General features: G+C 36.4%; 1 protein-coding gene across 1 annotated transcript in view; it reads left to right on the top strand.

The window, feature by feature from the left end:
- LOC150084597 (uncharacterized) overlaps positions 1 to 27,628 on the top strand; it is a 324,615-nt gene that overhangs the window by 119,299 nt on the left and 177,688 nt on the right. Inside the window, exons 6-7 of the mRNA XM_090376299.1 lie at positions 3,067 to 3,164; positions 27,157 to 27,257. Coding sequence (XP_090232425.1) covers positions 3,067 to 3,164; positions 27,157 to 27,257 — 199 coding nt within the window. The remainder of the gene's footprint in view (positions 1 to 3,066; positions 3,165 to 27,156; positions 27,258 to 27,628) is intronic.

Below are 27,628 nucleotides of genomic sequence, written 5' to 3' on the forward strand. Positions count from 1 at the left end.
TGATAGATTTCGCTAACAGAAAAGCCCAATAAACATGTGACTGCTAATTGTTTTTATTGTTTTATGGTTGTGACCTCCAGAATTTCGACTGAACCACATGGTACCATCGGAGACAATCGTAGGGTAATCTTCAGTGCTGCAGTCTTCTGCTCCGATTAAACGGCATGCTGTCCCAATTAAGCTAAGTAAACCCTGGCTATTTTCTCGATTGTTTCTGTTTTTTAAGATTTGCCCCAATTAACTGGTGGCCCAAATAACTGGAATCCACTGTACTTGGATTTTAGGAACGCTTTTGATACTGTTGGACATAAAAGACTTCTGTAGAAATTGGAGCAGGTGGCAATACGGGTGAGTTTCTGCTATGGATAAAAGGATGGTTGAGTGGGAGAAGACAGAGAATGGTAATTGATGGACAGCGCTGTTTGTGGACTAATGTTATTAATGGAGTTCCCCAGGGTCGTGTTGCGCCCGTTGTTTTTTTTTCTATATTTATAAATGATTTTAATTAAGGCATATGCCTTAATGTCCAAGTTTACAGATGATACAAAGGTTGGCAGGGTGTATTAATGACAGTAATGATGGTATGCTGCTGCAATTGAATCTAGAATGTTAGGCAATTGGGTTGTGAAATGGCAACTGAGATTTAACATTGACAAAGTACTGCATGTGGGTAGCAATAATCCCAGATTAATGTACCAGCTCTGTGGTATTCCACTCAAGCTAGTGGAAAATTAAGACGACTTGGGGATAATTGTGCAGTAAGATATGAAGTTTCCAGAGCAGTGTAGACAGGCTGCAAGAGCAGCTCATGGAGTCTTGTTGATGATATACAGGAATTTTTCTAGCATGAATAAGGATGTGATTAACTCATTGTATAAGGCAATGGACAGACCACATCTTAGTACTCCGTACAGGTCTGCAGGCCTCATTTTAGGAAGAATGTAGAGCTGCTGGAACAAGTACAGAGAAGGGCAATGAGATTGGTGAGGTAAACAAAGGTGTGCTCTTACCAAGAAAGGCTCAGTGCTGCAAATTGCAGTGTTTGGAGACTAGGCATCTGCAAGGTGATCTGATTGAGGTGTTTAAAGCATTGAATGGCTTGGGCAAGCTCAGTGGTGATGGGATTCTTCCTTTTGCTTAGTCTGTGCACACTAGGGGCATAAATTGAAATTGAGGAAGTATTGTTGTAGAATAGATGTTATTTGCCTTAGAAAGGAAGTTCGAAGAATAGGAAGTTTGCCTTTCATCTGTTGTTGTGGAAGTTGATAGCTTTAAAACAATACAAGGAAGAACTAGACACTATTGGAGTGAATGAATAGGTGAAATGGGAAGTTTTTTTTTTTTTGCTGATGCTGCATATGTTTGCTTTCTTATTGCATATGTTTGCTTTCTACCATTTCATATGCCACTGCCAGTGCTGATTCTTAACAGTTTTGGTGCTCTAGGTCGTTATGTTATTTCTGCTCTTATTCTAAAAACCTGTGCTCCTGGGCTTTACTCTTCTGTGTTGCCATTTTACACTTTTTTATTCCACTGGTATTTTTCTTTTGCTCATATCCAGCCAATCCCTGAAAAGGGTGACAGAATCTTTCCCATCCAATTATTGCCTTCTTGTACTTACCTCTACCATTTCTAAAGTAATGGAGAAATCCATGAACTGCCTACTCTTAAACCACCTTGAAATCTTACCATCTTATCAATGATGGTCAATGTGGATTCTGTCAATTTCACTCTACTGGTGATATATTGGCTCATTGGTGAAATGCAGTGGAAAAATTTGTGAACTCAAGTAATTGCACTTGACAATTCTAAGGCTTTTGATTCTGTGTGGCATAAATTTCTTCTAATCATACTGCAATTTGATATTCTGTTCTCTCTCTGAACCACTCAGTCTTCTAATTTTTCACTAATGTTGGTGTTCCCCAATGTACTTTCTCCTACTCTTTTAATTTTGTTTGTTAATGACCATCTTGCTTCTTCTGGAAATACAACCATAGTTTTGTTGATGATAGCACACTACATTCTACTTTCCACTTTGCAAAATCATGTCCTGCCTACCACTTCAACTTATTGAATATCCACCACCAATTCCTTAAATGCCAATCTCCAGGTAATTCTTCAGTGAAGCAAAGAAAAGTTAGTTAACTTTAATCTTTCTAAAACTCATTCCTTTTATTTCTTGCAAAAAAAAAAAAATAAAACAAACAAAAAAAAAAACAGTCTACTGCTCCTTTGCTTGTCTACAATGATACCCAGCTTTCTTGACAAGAATTCATATCTCGACTAGGAATTACCCAAACTTCTAATCTCTTTTGGCATAAGCACATCACAGATATTGCTTCCTCTGCAGAAAAAAATTGGGTTTTCTTTTTCACTCAGCAGTACTTTTCTTTCAAACAACTACTCACTCTGTAAGAAATCTGAAATATTCCCTAGCATGGATATTGTTCCCAGATCTGGGGTGGTGATACTCCCAAACCTATCTCAGGTGTCTTGACTCCATTCAAAATTAGGGAAGTCAGTTTAATCAATGACCTATCTCTCACAAAGTCTCTCTGTCCTTTTCTCATTATAATTCAATTTTCTGCTGTATGCGTTTCCTGTATATACTTCATGGATACTATATCTGAACTGGCATCTGCAATTCCCCTGCTCTCTTCCTGAGGTTGAACATATTTTGCAACTGATCAGCATGCATCCACCATTCACTCACAGAACCAACTTTTTTCTCTTCCTTGTGTATTACTTCTACTTCTGTTCTGTGGAAGAGCCTTCATTCACATGTCTTTCTTGATAATTACAATCTGCAGAAATTCAAGTATAATGTTAACTAGTATCATCTGTCTTCTCAACCTACAATCTGTACATGTTACTATTTACTATAAGGTATAATACTTTTTTGTGTTTGGGGTTTTCATTAAAAAAAATAAATAAATAAAAAGTGTCTTTCTGAAGAAAAGAAAAAAATATTAGTGATGCTTGCAGTTCATGAATGGTTTTATAGTGTGTTTTTTATATATGTTTGTGTGGGTGTATTTATTTATTTTATATTTATTTTTTTTTCAGGTGGTATGTTTTTGGAATGCAAGATACTGGACTATGTGATATATACAACTGTTAAAAATCTTGGAAGTTCAGTGGAGCAGAAAGAGAAATCCACTGTGGTACATATTCTTTCTTTATTTATTGTTAAGAGCAAGGAATACAAATGTATATTTTAATAATTTTGTTATATATCAGGTCCTTTGCTTATTTCAGTGAGGGTTTCTTGGAAAACATGCAAATTTTACTGTTGTAACTTGGATTATAATTTTAAATAGTTACATTGTTATAAATTGGGATAGCATTAGTAGAGGCATATGATGCAAAAAAAAAAAAAACCCTCTTCCCATTTCACTGATTATTTGTTCAAAATTTTTGTCTAGTTCTGCCTTGAATTTATTTAAGCCTCAATTTTCACAATGACTGATGGAAGTTTGTTCCAGCCAATTTTCACACATCTATTCTACAACAGTCTTTCCTCAGTTTGAATTTGTGTTCCCTCAGGTTCTTAATCTAATCAAGAGGAAGAATCCCATCAGCATTGAGCCTGCTCAATCCATTCAAGACTTTATACACCTCAATCAGCAGAGCAATATGGCCTTAGTTGCTAAGGCTCCTAAAAACCGAATAACAAACAAGAAACAAATAAACTTCCCCTCAGATCACCTTGCAGGTGCCTAGTCTCCAGAAGCTTAAATTTGCAGAACTGAAGCCTTTCTTCATAAGAGCACTGCTTTGTTTCTCTCTCACCAGTCTTGTTGCCCTTCTCTGTACTCATTCTAGCAACTCTACATCCTTCCTAAAATGAGGCTTCCACACCTGTAAGCAGTACTCAAGGTGTGGCCTGACCATCGCCTTATACAAGAGGATAATCACCTCCTTATCCCTGCTCACAAAATTCCTTTATATCATTCAAAAGACTCCATGACCTCTGGCAGCCTGATGGCACTACTCAGCAAACTTCATATCTGACTGCACAATTACCCCCCAGGTCTCTTTCATTCTCCACTACACTGAGTGTAACACCACCCAGTTGGTACATTTTTCTGGGGTTACAGCTACCCACATGCAGTACTTTGCATTTGTCAATGTTAAACTTCAGTTGCCACTTCTCAGCCCATCTGCCAAACTTTTCCAGATCCTGTTGCAGCAGCATACTGTCATTACTGTTATTAACAATCCTTCCAACCTTTGTATCATCTGCAAACGTTGACTTATACCTTCATCACTATCATTGATAAATACACAAAACAACAATGGATCCAGCATCGAACTCTGAGGGACACCACTAATAACATTAGTCCATGTAGAGCAGTATCCATGGATTACCACGCTCTGTGTTTTCACACTCAACCATCCTTTTATCCATTGTAGCAACTTGCCCTTAATGCCATACTGCTCCAATTTGTACAGTAGTCTTCCATGTGCAACAGTATCAAAAGCTTTACTGAAATCCAAGTATATGATATCAAAATTATTTTTTGATAATATTCAATCAAATTGGTCAGACTTCAACTTAACCAACCTATGCTGTGTCTGAATTATTACTGCTGTCTTGTCTAGATGATGCTGCAATGCTTCTTTAACCGGTGACTCCATTATTTTATTAACCGGTGACTCCAGAAGTCAAACTAACAGGTCTGTAATTACTCGTGTCACCCTTTGATTCCCTTTTTGTGAATTGGGGATACATTTGCACATCTCCAGTCCATGGGGACTTCCCCTGAGTCCAAGGATGCTCTCATAATTAAGGCTAAGGGTTTGCTTACTTCCTTTGCCACCTCCTTTAATATAACTGGATAGATCCCACTATCCCAGGTGCCTTTCTTTCTTTTAACTGACTGTTGGAGTTTGATAAACATCTGGCTCTCTCTCCTCCTTGAATAACTCCTCGTGTGTGAATGTAGATGCAAAATACTCATTTAGTTTGGCAGCTATCTGAGAATGATCATCTATAATCAAGCCATTGATATCAAGTAGACCAATCTGATTCATCCCCTTCCTTTTAGAGTTTATATAAGTAAAGAAGCCCTTATTGTTTTTTTTTTTGCATCCTTTTAAAAGATTTCTCATAATCTGCATTTCATTGTTTAACCTCCTTTGTGACTTGATTGCAGACTGAATTGTATCTACCATAGGCTTCAGTGTCACCTGACAATTTATGTGCATCCCATGCATTTTTCTTCTCTGCCACGAGTCTCATTAGTTCATCCGACTTCCAATCGGGCCTAAACCTAGAATAGTATTTCTTAGTCAGAACAAAAAGCCTAGTAGCTTCCAAAATTACTTCCTTGAATGCTTCCCATTTAGAATTAGCTGTTGGTAATATCATCAGTTGGTCCCACTGTATAGAACTTAAAAAATCTCTGAGGCCACTGTAGTCACCTTTATGAAAGCAAAAACTCTACCCTGTACCCCCGAAGGTAGTTACATCTTTAAGTAAATCCCATATCAGTACACTTTTATCACTGGCACCTCGTGGTTCCTTTATCTGTAAGTTCTTGATGCATGAATAATCACTGCTGATAATGAGATTAAGAGTGTAAATTAGGAACTTCAGAATTTTCATCCTCTGAATTGTTTTGGTTTACCTCCGATGCCATTTCACCAAATCTGCTTCACCAGCCTCTTTTTCTACCTGTAATTCTTGAATGGCTTCAGTAGCCATATTATCAAAACTTTCCCCTCCTGCCGACTTAGCAAGTTCTGCTATCAAAATGATTCCGTTTTCTGCCGGTTCGACCATAATACCTGAATTAACTGATTTTGGCCATACATTTTCCAACACACAAGTAATGTTGGGGCGCCTCCGTAACCAGGTGGGCAGGAGCAGTAGTGCGTAGCACACGCTTCTTGATAGACCGGGGTTCGAGCCCGTGACCACCAAATACGGAGGATGCGGAAAGGTTAGGGATTGACCACCGCATATCCCCGGAGCAATATGGCCTTATTTGCTAATGCTCCTAAAAACCAAATAACAACAACAACAAGTAATGTTGATGGTTTCGCTTTGAGCTATGATTCTGACACAATCCACAACTGAAAAATGTTTCGATGCCTCCATCACTTCAATAGATTTAGAATAAATTTTTTCCAAAATCCATTGTAATGATTTTCTGATGTAATGAGTTTTAAAGATAGATATAATGCCTTGATCTAATGGCTGAATTAAAGAAGTTGTATTAGTTGGCAGGAACATTACTTCAACATTTTGGACGACTTAAATCTTTTGGATCGCCTGGCAGGTTATCCAATAGTAACAAAACTATGAAATCTAGATTTTTCCATTTCAATAATTTTCCACAGCTGGCATAAAACAATTTAGAAACCATGCTTTAAATAAAAGGCAGTTACTCATTTTATGCTATGTTTCCAATTTTATGCTAAATTATTCCAATATCCTTAAGAACAAAGTTTAGTATTAGTAGGGCATATGATGCAAGAAAGCAAACTTATACAGCATCAGCCAAAAAAAAAAAAAAAAAATCCCCTTCCCATTTCGCCCATCCATTTGTTCCAAATTTTGTCTAGTTCTGCCTTGAATTTATTTAAGCTATTTAACTTGTACAACAACAGATGCAAGTTTGTTCCAGCAATCAAATATCCACCGGCTCAAGGCAAATTTCCACACATCTATTCTACAACTGTCTTTCCTCAATTTCAGTTTATGCCCCCTCAGGTTTGTAATCTGAACAAGAGAAAGAATCCCATCAGCATTGAGCCTGCTCAATCCATTCAAGGCCTTATACACCTCAATTAGATCGCCTCGCATGTGCCTAGTTTCCATAAACTGCAATTTGCAGAACTTAAGCCTTTCTTCTTAAGAGCACTCCTTTGTTCCCCCTCACCAGTCTTGCTGCCCTTCTCTGAACTCATTTCAGGAACTCTACATCCTTCGTAAAATGGGGCTTCCAGACCTGTATGCAGTACCCAAGGTGTGGCCTGACCATTGCCTTATACAAGACGATAATCACCTCCTTATCTCTGCTCGCAAAATTCCTGTATGTCATTGACAAGACCCCATGACCTACTGTGGCAGCCTGTCTGCACTGCTCAGAAAACTTGATATCTGACTGCACAATTACCCCCATGTCTCTTTCTTTCTTTCTTTCTCAACTACCCCGAGTATAGCACCATCCCTTTGGTATATTTCTCTGGGGTTACTGCTACCCATATACAGTACTTTGCATTTATCAGTGTTAAACTTCAGTTGCCACGTCTCAGCCCATCTACTCAACTTTTCCAGATCCTGTTGCAGCAGCATACTGTCATTGCTGTTATTAACAACCCTGCCAACCTTTGTACCATGTGCAAACTTTGATATTAAGCTTGATATACCTTCCTCAATATCATTGATAAATATTCAAAACAACGATGGGCCCAACACCGAACCTTGGAGGACACCACTAATAACATTAGTCCACGAAGAGCAATATCCATTGATTATCACTCTCTGTCTGGTGCACTATGGCCATAGTTGCCGATGTACCTAATAAATCCCAAAACAAACAAACACTCTCTGTCTTCTCCCACTCAACCATCCTTTTATTCATTGTAGCAACTTGCCCTTAATGCCATACTGCTCCAATTTGTACTCCATGTATTCCATGTGCAAGAGTATCAAAAGCTTTTCTGAAATCCAAGTATATGATATCAAAATTATTTTTGCATACAGTTCCTTTGTGACCACATCATACATTATTAATACATATCTGGAAAAATTTATAAACAATCAAATAAAAACAATATAAACTTTACAGAAACCTTAAAAGTCACGAAAAAAATTGTCACTTCAGAAGTCACAATTTTTTATTGTGTCAAACAAGTACAAGTTGAATAGCACAGAACTAACACTGGGATTTCCCAATCCTTTTTTTGCAAAACGACCAGCAAGTCTACAGCGGGGATTCACAAAAAAGAATGTTAATGTTGAAAAATTGCATTCAACATAATAGCAGGGTTTTTTCCGCACAGAAGCTCAAAAATGTTATGTGAGGTTTGCCACAATTCTCTAACCATATTAGACTGAAACTGTTATTTAAGTACCGTGTTGTGCGAGGATTTCCACAATTTATCAATTGTGTTAGATCCAAACCATGTTGTAGAAGTACAAGTTTATGTGGGGTTGCCTGTACATTAATCTTGTTTCATGGTGAAAATCACTTGAAGTTTTGGTTAAACTCTTGGTAGAGTATTGAAGTTTAACACCTTGGGTACTGATTATAATAGTCAAGCATGCCCAAAATGTAGCGCATTGCATACATTACTGAAGCTGTTATTTTTAATATTACAGCATTGTAATTTAGATAAGCAAAAATAGCAATAAAATAGCAAATAACTGCTAAAAAGGCAAATAAAATAGCAAATAACTGCTCTAAAATAGCAAATAAAAAAATAAATTCAAATACCTGCTCTGCATGGGAACTGAGTAATTTATTACTAAGATGAATAATAGCAGATAACTTCTCATAGAGTTTACAAATTTAAGTCAAAATTTAGTGATAAACAAAGAGCTTAATTTAGCTAAAAAAATTTTTTAACTGAGAAATCAGTATTATTAATTCAGTTTGGTGGGAATAGTTATATTATACATTTCTATCGGCCTTTCTTGATGATCTACCACAAAAACTGGGAAAGAAAATGATGTGAAACAAGGAACTTTTTCTGAACTTGCAAGTTCCTTGGGTTTATGAACTTGGAGGTTTCACATATGTCCAACTCTCATTGAGAAAAATGAAGGATAACTGTTTTCTGTGGTCTTTTGATGGCTGGTGGTGGTGTGTGTATGGATTTCACTTTCATAGATCGGAAAATGTATGACATGAACTTGGGAGAAACCCAGACTGGTCTTTATTGTAGTGCAGGAAGAAGAAGTTATTTCTTTTTTAAATTATGTTTGACACGGATTTACTTAGATTGATCTGTATGAACTGAAACAGTACAAAGAATAATGCTATCTAGTGGTCTGCTGTCGACTTAAATACTAATGGTATCTTGCACTATATATTCTCAGCATTTATGGATAGTTCTTTGTTCATGATCATACAGAAAATTTGTTAATCTTATAATAATAAGAAATGCAATATCATTTTTGCATAGTTTATCAAAAATGCACAAAAAAGTCAAATTTTTCAAAAAAAAAAAATTAGATTGGAGGATGTTGTTGTTGTTATTTGGTTTTTAGGAGCGTTAGCAACTAAGGCCATATTGCTCCAGGATATGCGGTGGTCATTCCCTGACCTTTCCGCATCCTCTGTATTTGGTGGTGACGGGCTCGAACCCCGGTCTAATCAAGAAGCGTGTGCTATGCACTGCTGCCCCTTCCCACCTGGCTACACAGGCGCCTAGATTGGAGGAAGATGAATGTATATAATTCACTGTGTACATTGTAAGGGCACTTCTTAATATATATCATTAGACCCCAAATTCATTTTAATCATTATGTGTTATTTTTTTAAATTGGAGAATTAGCATTAAAAAAATTTCCATGTTGGTGTACAGAATGTGCCATGTTCCCATTCATGTACTATTTTCCGATAGCAGTTTTGATGTCTCTTGGAATATGTTCAAAGCAAAGCATTTGGGAAGTAATTTTGTTCTCTGGATAACAAGTGTTATATGCAGGGTGTATCATTAATTGTGTGTTCTTATTATCCAGTATTGTCATTCTGACAATACTGGATAATAAGAATAGAATCATAAAGCATGCAGTAGTGTACTCCTTCCTCAGAAAGTATTGAGCATTGAACAAAATGCAATATGTGACTGCTCATGGGACATTTTTAGTGTGCTTACTGTAGGTTTAACAAATTATTGCTGTAATTTCTTTTATTCCATTTTTGTTCAATTTGCTCTATGCTACTTAACTGGAATTCAGTATTCTTTTCTGTGAATAGAAGTAAAACTTACTGGTTTGTAGTTATCCATTTTACTCTTTCAAATGGTTCCAGCTTCTGAGACTTCATCTGAATCGAACAATGCAGTCATTATTGTAGCTGAAGGTTTCCTTTAATATTAGATGGAGTCTATTGACATATGGAAGATGAATTATCCACCTATTGATTTTTAAACATGTTCTCCTGCAGAAACTTCATGTCCAGTTTTGTTACACCTATATCTGCATTTCATGGACATTATGAAAGTTCTATCAGCAACAATGAAATGGATGGCGTGGTGATCAGGATTGCCAATCGTTCATACATTTATGGTTAAGCTTGGTGCAGAACCCACTTGTATATATACTGGTGGAGAAATTTAGAGAAGGCTCATAATGTTTTTAGAGAACGCCGTCATAGGTTCTAGAACCTACCAGAAACATCTTGACCTTTCTTTTGCACATAACGATATTCACAGATGCTCTAGAAATCTCCCAAATGTTCTAGAAAAAAAAAAAAAAAAAATAGATGGAAAAGATGATTAAACCAACTATAGGTCTTTTTTGGTCAGTAACCTACTTTATTTGAAAACCAAGGGTGATGAGAACTTTTTAAGCACATATCTGACTTTTTAAACACACTTCCTAGTAGAATCTGATGAAATTATTTCAGGGAGAAAATTGATGCTGAACTGTGTAATTTTCAAACATCAGTTTCTTTCTGTTTTAAGTATTTTATAGTCTGTATGTCACAAGGCAGTGGTATTTGCAACATATAAGCTCATTCATTTTTGCAAGACATTCAGTATTAGTTAACACTGTACTACACTGTACTACACTATTAGTTAACAGTGTAGTACAGTATATTTAGTTTTTAAGGGAATTCAGCTTGATTGCTGAAATCATATAATAGCTTGGCTAACAGAAAAGCCCAATAAACTAGAAAGTGCAAATTGTTTTTATTGTTTTATGGTTGTGACCTCCAGAAACGTGCTTTAGAAAAATATCACAAATGTGTTCAAAATTCATTCTTATAATAAAACATAGTAATAAACGGTGAAAATGTAGTGCATTTTAATGATTTGAGTGGCTGATTCTACTAACCAGTGATCATTGGTGCCTACTTATTTCGCGGCGCCTCCGTAGCCAGGTGGGCAGAAGCAGCATTGCGTAGTACACGCTTCTTGATTAGACCGGGGTTCAAGCCTGTGACCACCAAATACGGAGGATGCGGAAAGGTCAGGGAATGACCACTGCATATCCCCGGAGCAATATGGCCTTAGTTGCTAATGCTCCTAAAAACCAAATAATAACAACAACAACTTATTTCGCTCTACAATGGCTTACGATTGCCTTTGACCGGACCACGTGGTTCTTTGTCTCAGCCAATAGCAGCATTTGTAAACATGTTGGGCACGTGTTTTGTTTTCATATCCTTTAGTTCAAGTAATTTTTTTTTGCTTACTTTCCATAAATTTACTGTATTGAATTCTTGAATGTACAACATAGCATAATATGGCTCCTAAAGAGTGCAGTAAGAAGAAAATTTCAATTAAAATTAAACAAGAAATGGTGAAAAAACATGATGATGGTGCTAAAATTAGTTGATTGGTGCGCAAATATGGTTTTTCACAGTCAACCATTTCTACTATAGTGAAACAACAAGAAAACCTTCAAAAAAGTTAAAGTAAGTGATGAACCTAACACAGTCCAAAAAGTCAGAGAACTGATTGTAGAAATGGAAAGGCTTTTGTTGCTGTGGATAAAAGAAAAACAAATGAAGGGTGATACAGTTCCTGGACAATACATTTGTGAATGTGCAAAGCAGATTTTTGAGGACTTAAAGACTAAAACACCTTCAGCTAGTGATATGCGATATGGGGACTTTAAAGCCAGCAAAGGTTGGTTTGACTGTTTTAGAAAAAGGTCATATTAAAAGTGTCATAAGACATGGAGAGGCTTGCAGTGCTGATCAGGAAGCAGCTGAAAACTTTAAGGTGGAGTTTCAAGAGCTTGTTGAGAAGGAGGGTTACCTTCCTCAGCAAGTCTTTAATACAGATGAAACGGGCCTCTTTTGGAAAAGGATGCCTAGGCGAACATGCATCACAAAAGAAGAGGCTTCGTTGCCTCTTCATAAGCCTATGAAGGATAGGCTTACTCTGCTATTAGGGTCCAATGCCTGTGGTGATTTTAAACTTAAGCCAATGTTGGTTTATAACATAACTCCCAGAGTGTTTAAACGGCAAAAGGTCATCAAAAGCAGGTTGGGTGTCTTTTGATGGTGTAACAAGAAGGCCTGGGTGACAAGACACCTCTTCAATGAATGGGTATTTGAAGTGTTTTGTCCTTCAGTCAAAGGTTACTTAGAAAAAAAACAAACTTCCTTTAAGGGCACTGTTAATTTTGGATAATGCTCCAGGTCATGATCCCAATCTTGCCCAATCTCTGGAGGAGCAATTTAACTTCATTACTGTCAAATTTCTCCCACCCAATACCACCCCTCTGCTTCAGCCAATAGATCAGCAAGTGATTGCCAACTTTAAAAAATTTTACACAAAGAAGATGCTTGCAAAGTGCTTTGAAGAGACTTCAGGAGATAGAGCCATCACCTTAAAGGAATTCTGGAAGACCAGGTTTAACATTGACTGTGTACAAATGATTGTCAGTTCTTTGAATGAAGTTTCAGCTCGGAGCCTCAATGCAGCCTGGAAGAACTTATGGCCTTCAGTCATCCATGATTTTGAAGGATTTGAAGCTGAAGGTGTTCTAGAGCAGGAAATTATCACTCTTGGTGAGTCCTTGGCTCTAGAGATTGATGCAGCAGCTGTGGAGGAGTTAATTACGGACCGCGGAAGGGAGTTGACAACAGAGGAGCTCCAGGAATTAGAGCAGATGGGCGAGCATGACAGTGGAGATGAGGAATGTGAGGAGAATGACTGTGTAGCAACAACTCAAGAAATTAAGGACATGTTTGCTGTGTGGGATATTGTGAAGAGGACAGTAAGAAAAAAATCCATATATTGAAACCACTGAATTGATGACCTGCAAATTTGAAGATCAGGTGTTAAGTTATTTTGAGAACCTTCAGAGGAAGTGCCAAAAGCAAACCACTTTGGACAGTGGTTTGCTTTTGGCACTTATGGTATAAAAGCAAACCAGTTTTGCTACCATAAGTAGCAAGAGGCAGCGATCGGAAAGAACACCAGATCCTGAAGGTTGTCATGATATCTTGATGGTAAAAGATTTTTTTAACTTGTATCATGCTCTACTGTTTATTCTGGTGTATAAGCCACACCACAATTTTAGGGCGAGTTATTTTTAAATTAAAGGTGCATGGTATACACTGGAAAATACGGTATTCAATATTCTATATAAAACTAATACAATTTTTATTATAAAAATCACCTTTTACAGAGATAAACAGCTTAGCAGCTATATAGTGAAAATTTCAACTTCCGACCTTGGAACGAATTATCAAAACACAGTGTGTTATTGGGTTCACATTACGATATTTTCACGATACGATGGTGTCTCTGGAACTAATTAATATCTTAAAGTGGGGGTCCACTGTATATTGAAAAATAAAAATAAATCAAGAAAATTTCTAATTCTGGCTGCATTATAGCATTCAAAAGCAGTCACTTAGTTTTTGTGTGTGTGTGTGTGTGTGTCTAATATACACCAGTGAGCCAAAACATTATGACCAGTGAGTCGTTATGCAAATTGAAGCAACTCACCGTGCACATGCGGTGAACAACGGCATGTGCGCGGGTCAGGACACTGTATAAAAGACACCTGGTACTGAGCTCCGTTACTCTTGTTCTTCAGTTGAGAAACGCAGTGGACTTAAGTGAGTTTGACAAGTGCCAGATTGTAATGACCAGATGACTGAATCAGAGCATATTAGAAAATGGCACGGCTGGTGGGATGATCACGGTCAGCTGTGGTTAGTACCTACTGAAAGTGGTCCGAGGAGGGGGAACTCACGAACTGCCGGCGAGGTGTTGGACGACCATGGCTCATTGATGCTCGAGGTGAGCGAAGGCTCTCCCGGATGGTACGTGGCAATAGAAGTGCGAGTGTTCACAACTTGCCAGTAATTGGAATGCTGGTGATGGGAGTAATGTGTCACAACACACAATACGTTGAACCCTGCGGAAAATTGGACTGCATAGCCGCAGGCCGCTCCGAGTGCCCATGCTAACCACGGTTCACCAGCCACAGCACCTACAATGGGCACGTGAGCATCAAATCTGGACCTCAAGTTATTGGAAGACAGCAGATGAATCACATTTCCTGTTGCACCATGTGGACAGCCGGGTACGTGTGCATCGTTTATCTGGGGAAGTGATGGTGCTTGGATGCATCGTGGGGCGAAAACAAGCTGGTGGTGGCAGTGTCATGCTTTGGGCGATGTTCTGCTGGGATACCCTGGGTCCAGTCATCCATGTGCCGGGCACTCTGACGTCTACCTTCTACCTAAACATCGTTGAATACCAGGTACATCCTTTCGTGGCAACTGTCTTCCCCTCTGGCGGTGCCGTCTTTCAGCAGGATAATGCGGCATGCCACACCACACGGATTTTTCGAGACTGGTTTGCGAAACATGAGGAAGACTTCCAGGTATTGCCCTGACCTCCAAAATCTCCAGACATTGAGCATCTGTGGTTTGGAACTCCGTCTCAACCATGCACCTTACAGGAGTTAAAATATCTGCTGGTTACGTGTTGGTACCAGATACCACAAGACATATTTAGAAATCTTGTAGCATCCATGCCTTGCTGGGTACGAGCTGTTTTGGCTGCACATGGAGAACCAACGTCATATTAGGTAGGTGGTCATAATGTTTTGCCTCATCAGTGTATATATGTAGGAAAAGAATAAAACTGATAAAGTTTGCATAGATGGAGGTGAAAATTACACAAAGTGCCAAGGACTAGAAGGGTACGGATAGTAGAAAATAAGTAAAGTAATTTGAAAAAAGTGAAAGAAAGTTAATATCCTAAAATTTATGATGAATTAAGAAAATTATGGGCTGAATTTCAAAGCCAATTTCAAGGAGACGGAACTGTAAAGTAAAGTTATTAATACCAAATGATTAAACAAAATAAAGTAAAATAAAATAAAGGTAATGAAGCTGTCATCAGAAATGGGTTGGGCAAATTTAGTTATAGATCGAATACAGGGAAAGCAAAAATGCAAAGTCAGCAGAAGTAAATATTGATACATGGTTAGATATTTCATAAGGGGGACTACACCTAACCATGTATCAGGAACTGCATTTCTATACTTGTCCATAACAGTAGAAGAAAAGTTAAATAAAGCCAAAAAGCACAATGAAAAAAATTTAGCACTTTCTTTTACAGTATGGACAAGGTAGTGCCAATGCATACCTTATCCTTATTTTTACCTTAATAATTTTCATTTCATTGACACTGCATTGACAATTGCTCATCGTGGACTAATGTTATTAGTGGAGTCCCTCAGGGTTCAGTGTTGGGTCCATTGTTGTTTTCTGGATTTATAAATGATATTGATGATGGTATATCAAGCTTAATGTCCAAGTTTGCAGATGATATGAAGGTTGACAGGGTTGTTAAGGACACTAATGACAGTATGCTGCTGCAACAGGATCTAGAAAAGTTGAGCAGATGGGCTGAGAGGTGGCAAATAAAGTTTAACATTGACAAATGTAAAGGACTACATATGGGAAGCAGTAACCCCAGAGTAATGTATCAACTCTGTGGTACTACACTGACAGTGGTAGAAAACGAAAAGGACCTGGGGGGTAATTGTGCAGGCAGATATGAAGTTTCTGAGCAGTGCAGATTGTCTGCAAGAGTAGCTTATGGTGTCTTGTCAATGATGTACAGGAATTTTTCTAGCAGGGATAAGGAGGTGATTATCCCCTTGTATACGGCAATGGTCTGGCCACACCGTGAGTGCTGTATACAGGTCTGGAGGCCTCATTTTAAGAAGGATGTAGAGCTGTTGGAACGAGTACAGAGAAGGGCAACAAGATTCGTGAATGGAACAAAGGGTTGCTCTTATGAAGAAAGGCTTAAGTTTTGCAAATTACAGTGTCTAGAGACTAGGCACCTATGAGGTGATCTGATTGAGGTGTATAAAGCCTCGAATGGTTTGAGCATGCTCAATGCTGATGGGATTCTTCCTCTTGCTCTGAATAATCACCTGAGAGGGCATAAATTCAAATTGAAGAAAGACAGATGTAGGATAGATGTGCGGAAGTTTGCCTTTAGCCAGCAGGTAGTTGGTTGGTGGAACAGACTTCCATCCTTTGTTGTGGAAGTTGATAGCCTAAATAAATTTAAGGCTGAGCTGGACAGGTATTTGGATCAAACGGAGGGGTGAGATGGGAATGTTTTTTTTTTGTTTTTTTTGGCTGATGCTGCATAAGCTTGCTTTCTTGCATCATATGCCTCTGCTAATGCTAATCGAATACTTTTTGACTGAATGCAAATTTCCACAGCCATCCTTTTTCCATTTAAATTTATGTCCCATTATCACGGGTGTAGCTACCATATAACAAAAGTAGGCAAAGCCTAGGGGCCCCACTTCACCAGGGCCCATAAACAGATGCAAGTAGGGGGCTGCCCTTACTACGCTAGGGTCTATAGGTAGACACAACATGTAGTGAAAATATTTTTCTCACTGAGCTCCTCAACAATGTTATACATCTGGAATAAGCAAGGAATTCTTCTTATATATTATCACCAAAACATAACAAACCCAGGCAGTGGCAGTTTTTATTTTGCTTTTACAATTGCAACTTTGTATAGTGATCAGACACCCGTTCGGTTAATGTATGTGTATGCGTCATTACATATGGTGTTCAGGATTCCCCAACTTGGCGGGGGGGATAGGCTCCACCGTATACGAGCATTTAGCCATATATGGTGGTCAAAAATTGTTAGTTGATTAATTTCAATTCAAGTTTGTTCAAGTTCAAGTCATTATCAAAACAGCAATTGACATACAAAAATGTATTTATTTATTATTGTTATTTGTGTTTAAAATATAAAGTTTTTAAAATTAAAGTAATAAAAATTTTAGTTAAAAATGGATGAAAAGAAAAAGGGGAAGAGTGGAGCCCAAAAAAGAACAACGAAGTAAGCAAAAGAACAAGCAGTCAATAAATTACCTAAATTAGATCTTTTCTTTACAAAACACAGTAATGAATTATGTTCGGAAGAAGGTAAAGAAAAGACCAGTATTGAATCAGAAAATATAGAAAGGAATGCTGCTGTTGTAATCTGCGGATCATTTAAATCAAGCAAGGTCATCAATAGAAAACACTTCATTGGAAATTAGTGTTGAACGCACTGCACCGTTTATTCCCTCAAGCGATCTTGAAGAATACCTGGACATCAACATTTCCAATGAAACAAAAAGAAACATTATGAGTTTGTCACCTCAGAGACCTAAAGGACCATTTCCAAGGGGTCCTCAACAACAAAATAGAAGTTTTAGTGACACATACTACTATTCTACTTCAACGTATGGTCCCGTTTCTCATTTGTGGCTGTGCTACTTTGGACTACAAGATAGGGAAAATCTATCTTTTTGGATAACAACTTGCAGGATTTTTCAACATCATATCGAGGCATGTGCTATACATGAAATGTGACAAAGAACGCAGCGATTGATAAAGATCTTGAGGAACAAGTAAGATACAGATCCTCATTTTGGAAAATGGTACTAGAGCGGTTATTTCGGATAACACTTATGTTGGCTAATAATTCTTTAGCATTTCGCGGTCATCAGGAAGGATTTTCGAAAGATTACAATGGCAACTTTTATCATAAGTCGGTTTACTTTCCTACTATGATAATGTAATGAAATAAATTATTAATAAGCCATCTGATTCAGTAACTTATTTAAGTCCCACTATGTAAAAAGAGATAATGGGATGTTTAGGTTCCAAATTAACAAAAGAATTAACACTCAAAATTAATTCAGCACCATTCTATTCACTAATTTTAGATACTACTACAAAAAAAAGATCAATTAAGTGTTATTGTATGACATGTTCACATAATTCGCAATGAAAATGAAAAATCCAAAGATTTTGAAATTTGCGAAATGTTTTTAGGATTTTATGACACGAATGAGCATTCGGCAGAAATGATGATGGATAATATAATGAAAATATTACACAAACTAAATATTCCCATTGAAAAATGTTATGGTCAGGGATAAGATGGGGCTAATGCCATGAGTGGGGTTTATAATGGTGTGCAGTCACTCATTAGCATTAGTAGAGGCATTTGATGCAAGAAAGCAAGCTTATGCAGCATCAGCCAAAAAAAAATAAATAAATAAAATAATAAATAAATAAAAAATAACTTCCACTTCACCCCTCTATTCATTCGAAATACCTGTCCAGCTGAGCCTTAAACTTATTTAGGCTATCAACTTCCACGACAAGGGATGGAAGTCTATTCCACCAACCAACCACCCGCTGGCTAAAGGCAAATTTCCTTACATCTATCCTACATCTGTCTTTTCTCAATTTGAATTTATGCCCTCTCAGGTGATTATTCTGAGCAAGAGGAAGAATCCCATCAGCATTGAGCATGCTCAAACCATTCGAGGCTTTATACACCTCTATCAGATCACCTCGCCGGTGCCTAGTCTCCAGACACTGTAATTTGCAAAACTTAAGCCTTTCCTTGTGAGAGCACCCCTTTGTTCCATTCACTAATCTTGTTGCCCTTCTCTGTACTCATTCCAGCATCTCTACATCCTTCTTGAAATGAGGCCTCCAGACCTCAGTACTCTAGGTGTGATCTGACCATTGCCTTATACAAGGGAATAATCACCTCCTTATCCCTGCTAGAAAAATTCCCATATATCATTGACAATACACCATGAGCTACTCTTGCAGCCCGTCTGCACTGCTCAGAAAACTTCATATCTGCCTGCACAATTACCCCCAGGTCCTTTTCATTCTCTACCACTGTCAGTGTAGTACCACAGAGTTGATATGCTGCTCTGGAGTTACTGTTTCCCATATGCAGTACTTTACATTTGTCAATATTAAACTTCATTTGCCACCTCTCAGTCCATCTGCTCAACCTTTCCAGATCCTGTTGCAGTAGCATAGTGTCAGTAGTGTCCTTGACAACCCTGCCAACCTTCGTATCGTCTGCAAACTTGGACATCAAGCTTGATATACCATCATCAATATCATTTATAAATACAGAAAACAATAATGGACCCAATACTGAACCCTGAGGGACTCCACTAATAACATTAGTCCACGATGAGCAGTGTCCATTGATTACCACTCTCTGTCTTCTCCCCCTCAACCACCACTTTATCCACAGCAGCAATTTGCCTCCAATGCCACACTGCTCCAATTTGTGCAGCAGTCTTCCATGTTCAACAGTATCAAAAGCCTTTCTAAGATCCAAGTATATAATATCAAAGTTATTCCCTGCATCCAGTTCTTTTGTGACTGCATCATAGTATCCAATCAAATTGGTCAGGCAAGACTTCCCCTTAACAAAACCATGCTGTGTCTGAGCGATAACTGAAGTCTTGTCTAGATGATCCTGCAGTGCTTCTTTAACCAGTGCCTCCATTAATTTTCCAGGAACAGAAGTTAAACTAACAGGTCTATAATTATTTGTGTCGCCCTTTGATCCTCCTTTGTGAATTGGGGTCACATTTGCACATCTCCAGTCCATGGGTACTTCCCCTGAGTCCAAGGAAGCTCTCATAATTATGGCTAAGGGTTTGCTTACTTCCTTTGCTGCCTCCTTTAATATAACTGGATAGATCCCATCCACCCCAGGTGCCTTTCTTGTATTTATCTTCAACAATTTCTCCTCCACTTTCCTCTCAGTTATTACAAGATTCTCTAGCTTACTGCCAGAGTTGAATACACCTCTGGCATTCCCCTCGCTGAATAACTCTTCATGTGTGAATGTCGATGCAAAATATTCATTCAGTTTGTTAGCTACCTGAGCAGGATCATCAACAGTTGACCCATCGATATCAAGTGGACCAATCTAATTCATCCCCTTCCTTCTAGAGTTTACATAAGTAAAGAACTCTTTGCTGTTTTTCTTTGCATCCCTTGCCAAAGATTTCTCGTAATCTGCCTTCGCCCGCCTAACCTCCTTTGTAACTTGGTTACAGATCAACTTGTATATATCATAGGCTTCTGTGTCACGTGTTAATTTGTATGTATCCCATGCATTTTTCTTCTCTGCCATATGTTTCATTAGTTCATCTGACATCCACTTAGGCCTAAACCTTGAACAATATTTCTTAGTTGGTATGTAAAGCCTAGTAGCTTCCAAGATAAGTTCTTTGAATGCTTCCCATTTTGAATTTGCTGTTGGTAACATCATCATCAGTTGGTCCCACTGTATAGAATTTAAATACTGTCTCAGTCCATCATAGTCGCCTTTACGAAAGCAATAACCCTTCCCTTTACCCCTAATGGTAGTTACCTCTTTCAGTAAATCCCACTTCAGCACACTGTGATCACTGCCACCTAGTGGTTCATTTATCTGCAGATTCTTAATGCATGAAGAATCACTGCTGATAATCAAATCAAGAGTATTACTCCCTCTAGTTGCCTCCCGAACATTCTGATGTAGAAAACAATCATCCAATAAATCCACAAAAGTCTTGCTAGTGTGTGCGTGACCAGCCCCAAATTCCAGTCAATATCTGGGAAATTAAAATCCCCCATTATAAGACTCTCTGATTTACTGGCCCACTCTATTTCCCCGTACAGTTTCTTATTATACTCATCAGAGTCATTAGGCCTATAGCACACTCCTACTCTCAATTTTGATCTCCCAATGCTTATGTCACACCAAACTGACTCAACACTGCACTGTCCAGCAATGTTAACTGGCTTCACTTCCTTGGATTTTATGTATTTCTTAACTAATAGCATAACCCCTCCTCCCTTCCTACCCTGTCTATCCTTTCTGTAGACATTGTACTCCCCAAATTCCAGTTCTGCATTCCTTATATCTGTGTGACACCACGTCTCTGAAATCCCCACAATATCTGCCTTTGATGTTTTGAGCAATACCTCAAATTCATCAAATTTATTTACTAAACTCCTAGCATTGGTGTACACGCAAGTATACATGCACCTGTTCTTTTTCTTAGCTACCCTAACACAACCTATGTGTTTATTTGTACCCCAATGATTCCCAGCAGTCTCTGAACTATCCTGCATCTTATTTTCCAGGCTGCGGCTCATTCCAATAGAAGCAGTGCAAGAATCACTTTCACTTCTGCCAGTGGCTACTGTTAATTAAAGGGATCATTAAAGGGATCCAATCAAATGCAGAGTATATTCATTGTGCAAGTCACGATTTAAATATAGTTATTAATGATTTTAATATAGTTATCACGATTTTAATATAGTTATTAATAACGTTTCATCATTTTTCAAAATTCTTAAAATTTTGTATAATTTTTTTGGAAATAGTACAAAAAGATGGGATCTTCTCTCTAAATTTATTGGGGAATCTGAAGTCACATTAAAAAACTCAAATCTACTCGCTGGTCTGCTAGATCAGCGGTTCCCAACGTGGGTAGATGACCCCCCAGTGGGCCATGCAGTATTTCTGGGGGGGGGGGCCACAGGTTAAAATTTGTTAAAATGGGGACCATGGAAACTGTTAAGTGGCCACAAAAAGTTCACTTCTAAAATAAAATTATTACTAATATAAAAAAATTTAGTGAGATCTGCAAGGATCTCGCTGAACTCAGGGACAGTAATATTATTGTAATATTTTTTTTTAGGAGCATAATTGTATATTGTGAATAAACAAAATATTATACGAGTAAAAATTCTATTGTAAATTAAGATTATAGTTAATAAATCCCTTTTTTATTATTAATATTCCTTATATTATAAACAAATAATACATGTTATAAATAAAAAGTGCAGTTGATAAAGTACATATTTATTATAAATATTACATTTATTATAATTAAATAATATGGGGGGGGCACAGAGGTGAACGAAACTCAGAAGTGGGCCACGAGCAAAAAAAGGTTGAGAACCACTATGCTAGATATAACAGTTATGAAAGCTTGCTTTGTGGATATTATAAAAGCTTTGACAGAAATGAATCTTAAATCAACAAAAAAAACAGACGGAGACGAAGCGCGTAGGGTAATGAAGCAAATGATGACATTTAATTTTATTTTCATTTGTATATTTTTGAATAACATGATGTGTGAAATTAATTATGCTTCAAAAACTCTACAGAAGCATGATATAGACCTTGATGAATGTACTTCTGTATTGGATCGAGTCAGTAAAAATTTACAAAATGTTCGAAATTCATACAAACAAATTAAATACAAATCTGAGCAAATGGCCAAGGAGTTCGGGGTAGATTCCAAATTTGAAAACAAATAACAACGTAGAACTACAAGACAGTACGATAAATTAGCTTCAGATTTTTTGTTTGATAATAGAGATTAGTTTTTTTTTTAAATCAGTGTATTTTACTGTTTTAGACAAAATTATAATACAAATTAAAAATCGTTTCGAAAGTATGAAGTTAGTAAAAAATTATTTTGTAATACTAGAACCAAAAAAAAATAATATGTCAAATGCTGATATATTAAGTGAGTGTGAAAATCTCATAAAAAAAGTATTCATCTGTACTATCTTTCCCCAACTGCTGATTCAATATTGTAATTTAATTACACTTATTAAACAAGATTTAACAGCTGACATGTCTATCAGACAATTTTTTTATTTGACTTTTCAGAAAGTTTTACTTTATTTATGTTATTTTTTACCTTGCCAGCTGTCTTTGCCAAAAGAAGATCATTTAATAAATTATGAATAATAAAAGATTATAAAAGAAATGCTATTGGTCAAAGTAGACTGTGCAGTGTTGGCTATTGAGCATAAATATGCCAGTAAAATGGATTTTATTAATGATTTTGCAAATGGAAAAGCGCTAAAAGTAACACTTTAACTTTTTTTGTAAATTTATTAGCTATAGTATAATTTGTTTGTCAAATTGTATTTAATAAGTAATATATTGTAATATTAATTTTCATGTTTTTGATGTTTGTAAAATTATAAATATATCGTAAATAAAATACATATTTATGTTATTAAAACGATTCAACGTTTTTTTATATTATACCTAATTAAAATTTATTATTAATAAAAATAAGGGGCCCAAAATGATTTCTTGCCTAAGGGCTCAAAAAACTTAGCTACTCCACTGCCCCTTATGTGTTTCATCTGAGAAAGAGCAAAGATGCCGTGCACTCAGTTTTCTTAATTAGGGTTACCATCCAGCCTCTTTTAACCAGATTTGTCTGGATTTTTTGTCTAAAATTTTTGTCCGGTGTATTTTTATAAATTTGTCTAAATGTCTGGATTTTTATATTATACGCCATTTTTTTATGCAAGCTTGACGAAAACTACCGAGTTACGTTATATAGAATCTTTTTCGGAATAGGAGACGATTCTACAATTCAAATTTCTGTGTTGACAATTAGGCGGAAGACTCCGACGATGCTCAGTTTAGTGCATTGAGATTGTTACCAACCCACGCCTGCTTCAGAATTTACGCACATATAAATTTTATATAGTCTAGCAATACAATATTTTGGTTTAGAGAGAAGATAACGCGTGACGATCAGATGGTGTGCTAGAAAAAGATATATAAATTCCAGGAATTCCAGGATGTCAAATAAATATTGACAGTTAGAGGGACTGTTTTCTCTAGAAATTGATTGCAGCATATGAAAACGTGGATTTGAGCTGTGTGCACACCAAATTGATCGAAAGTTGCGTACTGTCAACTAAATTTGGTATATTTATCAACGATCCAATCCAGAGGCAGACACTAGTTTATTTAATACCAAAGTTTACCTTTTTTTTGAAATACTGTTTTTCACTTTAATTACAAAAATATTTATTATCCATCTTTATACCTGTAGGTACTTTTCTGCAATTAGGTTAGTTTAGTTGTAAATGTAAAACATAACTAACCGTAATAAAATTTATGCTTCACTACTTACAATAAAAAATATTTATTATTATTTCAATTATAAAGACTATACTTCCCCTAAAATGCCTAAAAGGAAGTGCATGTTTACAGAAGAGATGAAAAACAAATTTCCATGTTTTGTATATGGCTAAGAGGAATGGGAAGCTGAATGTAAAGTTTGCAGAATGGGGACATATGTTTCAGTAGCCAATAAAGGGGTTGGTGATTTGAAGCATCACATTGAAACTGAGAAGCACAAGAAAGCAGTTCAAGGTGAGGCCTCTTTGGGAAAGGTTACAGATTTTTTTGTCAAAGCTGTCGGTAAAATAGAATATGATCTGGCTGCTGCAGAGGATACCTTTGCTTTTCACACTTTTAAACATCATAGTAGTGACAAATCAATGGATTGCACAACTGTCATGTTAAAATATGTATTTTTTGATTCTGAGATAGCAAAAAGATTTTCCTGCGCCAGAACCAAGATAGAACCCATTGTAAACTTTGTACTTGCAAATCATTCTCTTAATGTTACTGTAAAAACTTTAAAATAAAATAAAATTGCATACTGTGGGGTCTCAACTGATGGAAGTAATCATGGTTTTGAAAAAATCTTGCCATTAATTATTCAGTATTTTGATGTAAATGAAGGAGGGTTACAAACAAAATTAATTGAATTACAGAAGATGCATAATGAGACTGCAGATACCATTTCTACGTATGTTAAAGAAACTCTTGAAAAAAATGGTTTGTGTGAAAAATGTATTGCATTCACTGTGGACAGTTGCAATATAATGTTTGGAGGACTGAGATGAAATGAAGAAGGGAATAATGTCTTTCCAAAATTAAAGAAATTGTTGCATAACAAGACTTTGATTGGAGTGGGCTGCCCTGCACATATTTTGAACAATTGTCTTCAGAATGCTGCAGAACTTTGGGAAGTTGATGTAGAGAACATTGTTTTTAAAATTTACAAGTATTTTCATAATTATACAGTCCGGACTGAAGAGCTTAAGGAATACTGTGAGTTTGTTGATATTGAATATAGACAGCTCCTTTCTCACAGCAAGATGAGATGGTTTTCATTATTTCCAAGCATCACAAGGCTCATAGATATGTTTCCAGCTTTACAGGCTTATTTTCTGTCCCAAGAAAGACCTCCCATTGTGATTAAAAGGTTCTTTGAAAATGGATTTAGTGAGATTCATCTTTGGTTCATGCAATCACTTATGGGTGTATTCCGTACACACAATGAATTGAAAGGAAAAGTAACTCAGCTGCAGAAGTGCTAGGTGTCTTAGTCTCAGTGAAAGAAATTATCTTGAAACGGATGGATCACAACTTCATGCCATTAAGAGTAAAGGAAATGCTATACAAAAAACATGATGAAGGACTTGTACTTGAATGTGAAAAATTTTCTAGTGATAGAAAAAATCTGTATAGAAATTGCATGGAATATTTAGATAAGTGGCTTCACCATATGGAATCTATTTCCTGTTATATGTGGATGAAAATGAATACAGTACCAAGCTGGAACAATGTAGAATGTTCTATTTCCTACTTGATTGACAAAGGGGTAACAATTGATGATGTTAAGTGTTTTGACAAATTTAACAATTTGAAAAAATTTTTTGAGGGTCAAATGAATAATAAAGACTTTAAAAACATGCTTATACATGAAAAGTGGGCCAGATATTTTAGTAATTCAAAAAATATTGAATTCCATTCAGAATTGTTGAAAATTGCCCAGTTTTTCTTTGCAATTCCTCCTCACAATGCAAATGTAGAGAGAGAGTATTCTATCTAATGCAAAGTCAGTGGACGAAAGAAAGGAATAGGTTAAATGTCAATTCTGTAAAAGGTATTTTGTTTTTGCAGTACAATTTCAAACATATGTCATGCGTTGATTTTTACACATATTTGAGAGGCAATCCAGAGCTATTGAAAGAAATAATTTCTCAAGACAAATATGAATGTACTAATCCTAAACATCAGTAAATGTGGTTTACATTGTCTTTATTTTATTATTTTCATAATATATTTGTCCTCTTTTCTGTTCTCTTTTTTAATCCAAGATGAACTTTTTGTCCTCTTTTATTCGCCCTAAAACATGTAAATGTCCTCTTTTTATGAGTGCAGAAGATGGTAACCCTATCTTAATCCTTTTAAAACCTTATACACTTCAGTTAGGTCACCACACAGATGCCTAGTTTCCACGAATTGCAGCTTACTTGAATACCAGCCTTTCTTATTAAGAATATCCCTTTGTGCCCTCGACCAATCTTGTTGCTTGTCTTTGCACCTTTTCCAACAGATCTGTATAATTTCTAAAATTAGGTTTCCAAACCTGTATATAGTATTCCAGAGGAGGCCTAATCATTGCCTTATACAATGGGATAACCTCTGTCCCTGCTGGCAAGTTTCTGTATATCATCGATAGAACAACCCCATGAGCTGTTCTAATAACCTGTTTGCACTGCTGAGACAATTTCATATCAAACTGTACTATTACCTCTAGATCTTTTTCATACTTCACTTCTTTGAGTGTAGTAACACCCAAATATTATTCTGCGATTTCATTTATTTACCTTAGTTTATTTACCTTAGTTGCAATTTTATAGATCATCTAGAATAGTTGGGTATGTTAAATATTCTGGTTATAGGGTTTCCTCATCATTACAGGGTCAGTAAACAAATTGCTGCTTTTAAAAAATGGCCATAAGTTAATGTAATTTTAATTGTATTTAATGTTTATCAGAATTTGATTTCCAGACTTGGGTAGTAATGAGTTACAAAGCTAAAAGTTAAGTTAGAAATTATTATTTTACTGTATAATGATGAGAGATTCCCCCCCCCCATTTTCTGCTATTTGACTAATAAAGAGGTTATGCAAGAGTTATGGTATTCTTTCCCAATTTTCCAACTCTACACTACTTAATGCAACATGTTTTTTCTTTTAATTTACTGTATTTTCCTTCCTAAATCATATTAAGGACAATACAAGTATGTTATTTATATTATAATGAATAATATAAATTTATTATAATATTAATTTAAATTTAAATTATAATTGTAACTATGATATTAATTTTAGAAGTGTTTTAAAATTGTAAAACACTTTTACAATTAAAATTGTAATATTTTCTTTGTAATCAAGTTCTTAATTGTTATATTAAATACAGTAAAAGATAATATATTTCTTCTTTTGTTTTTAAGCCACTTTTAAACAAAGAAAATGAGTATAATACATACTTTAAAGAGTATGATGATCAGTCACCCAACTGCTCTCCTCTCAAAAAGCAAGCAATACACAGAATGTAAGAGTTTTTCTTTTTAAATAAATTTTGAATAAAATTTAGCTACACTTATCTTTGAAATGTATCTTATATTGACCACTCTATAAACTTTATAAACTAGATCAAACTTTCTCTGGTTTTTAATTAAAGAACTAGGTTTATAGGAGTTAGACTATATTTAAACAATTTGCTGGTGGCAAAGTGCACACAAAACAAAATGTAACAAGCATTTTGAACTAATGAGACTCGTAACAGAGAAGAAAAATGCATGGGATGCATATAAATTATCAAGCGACTCAGAAGCCTATGGCAGATATAAGCTAGTCTGTAATCAGGTGACAAAGGAGGTTAGGCAGGCGAAGGCAGGTTACGAGAAATCCTTGGCAAAAGAT

This window comes from Mastigoproctus giganteus, chromosome 6 (assembly GCF_048544385.1).
Source record: "Mastigoproctus giganteus isolate SK-2022 chromosome 6, ASM4854438v1, whole genome shotgun sequence".
Taxonomy (NCBI): Eukaryota; Metazoa; Arthropoda; class Arachnida; order Uropygi; family Thelyphonidae; genus Mastigoproctus; species Mastigoproctus giganteus.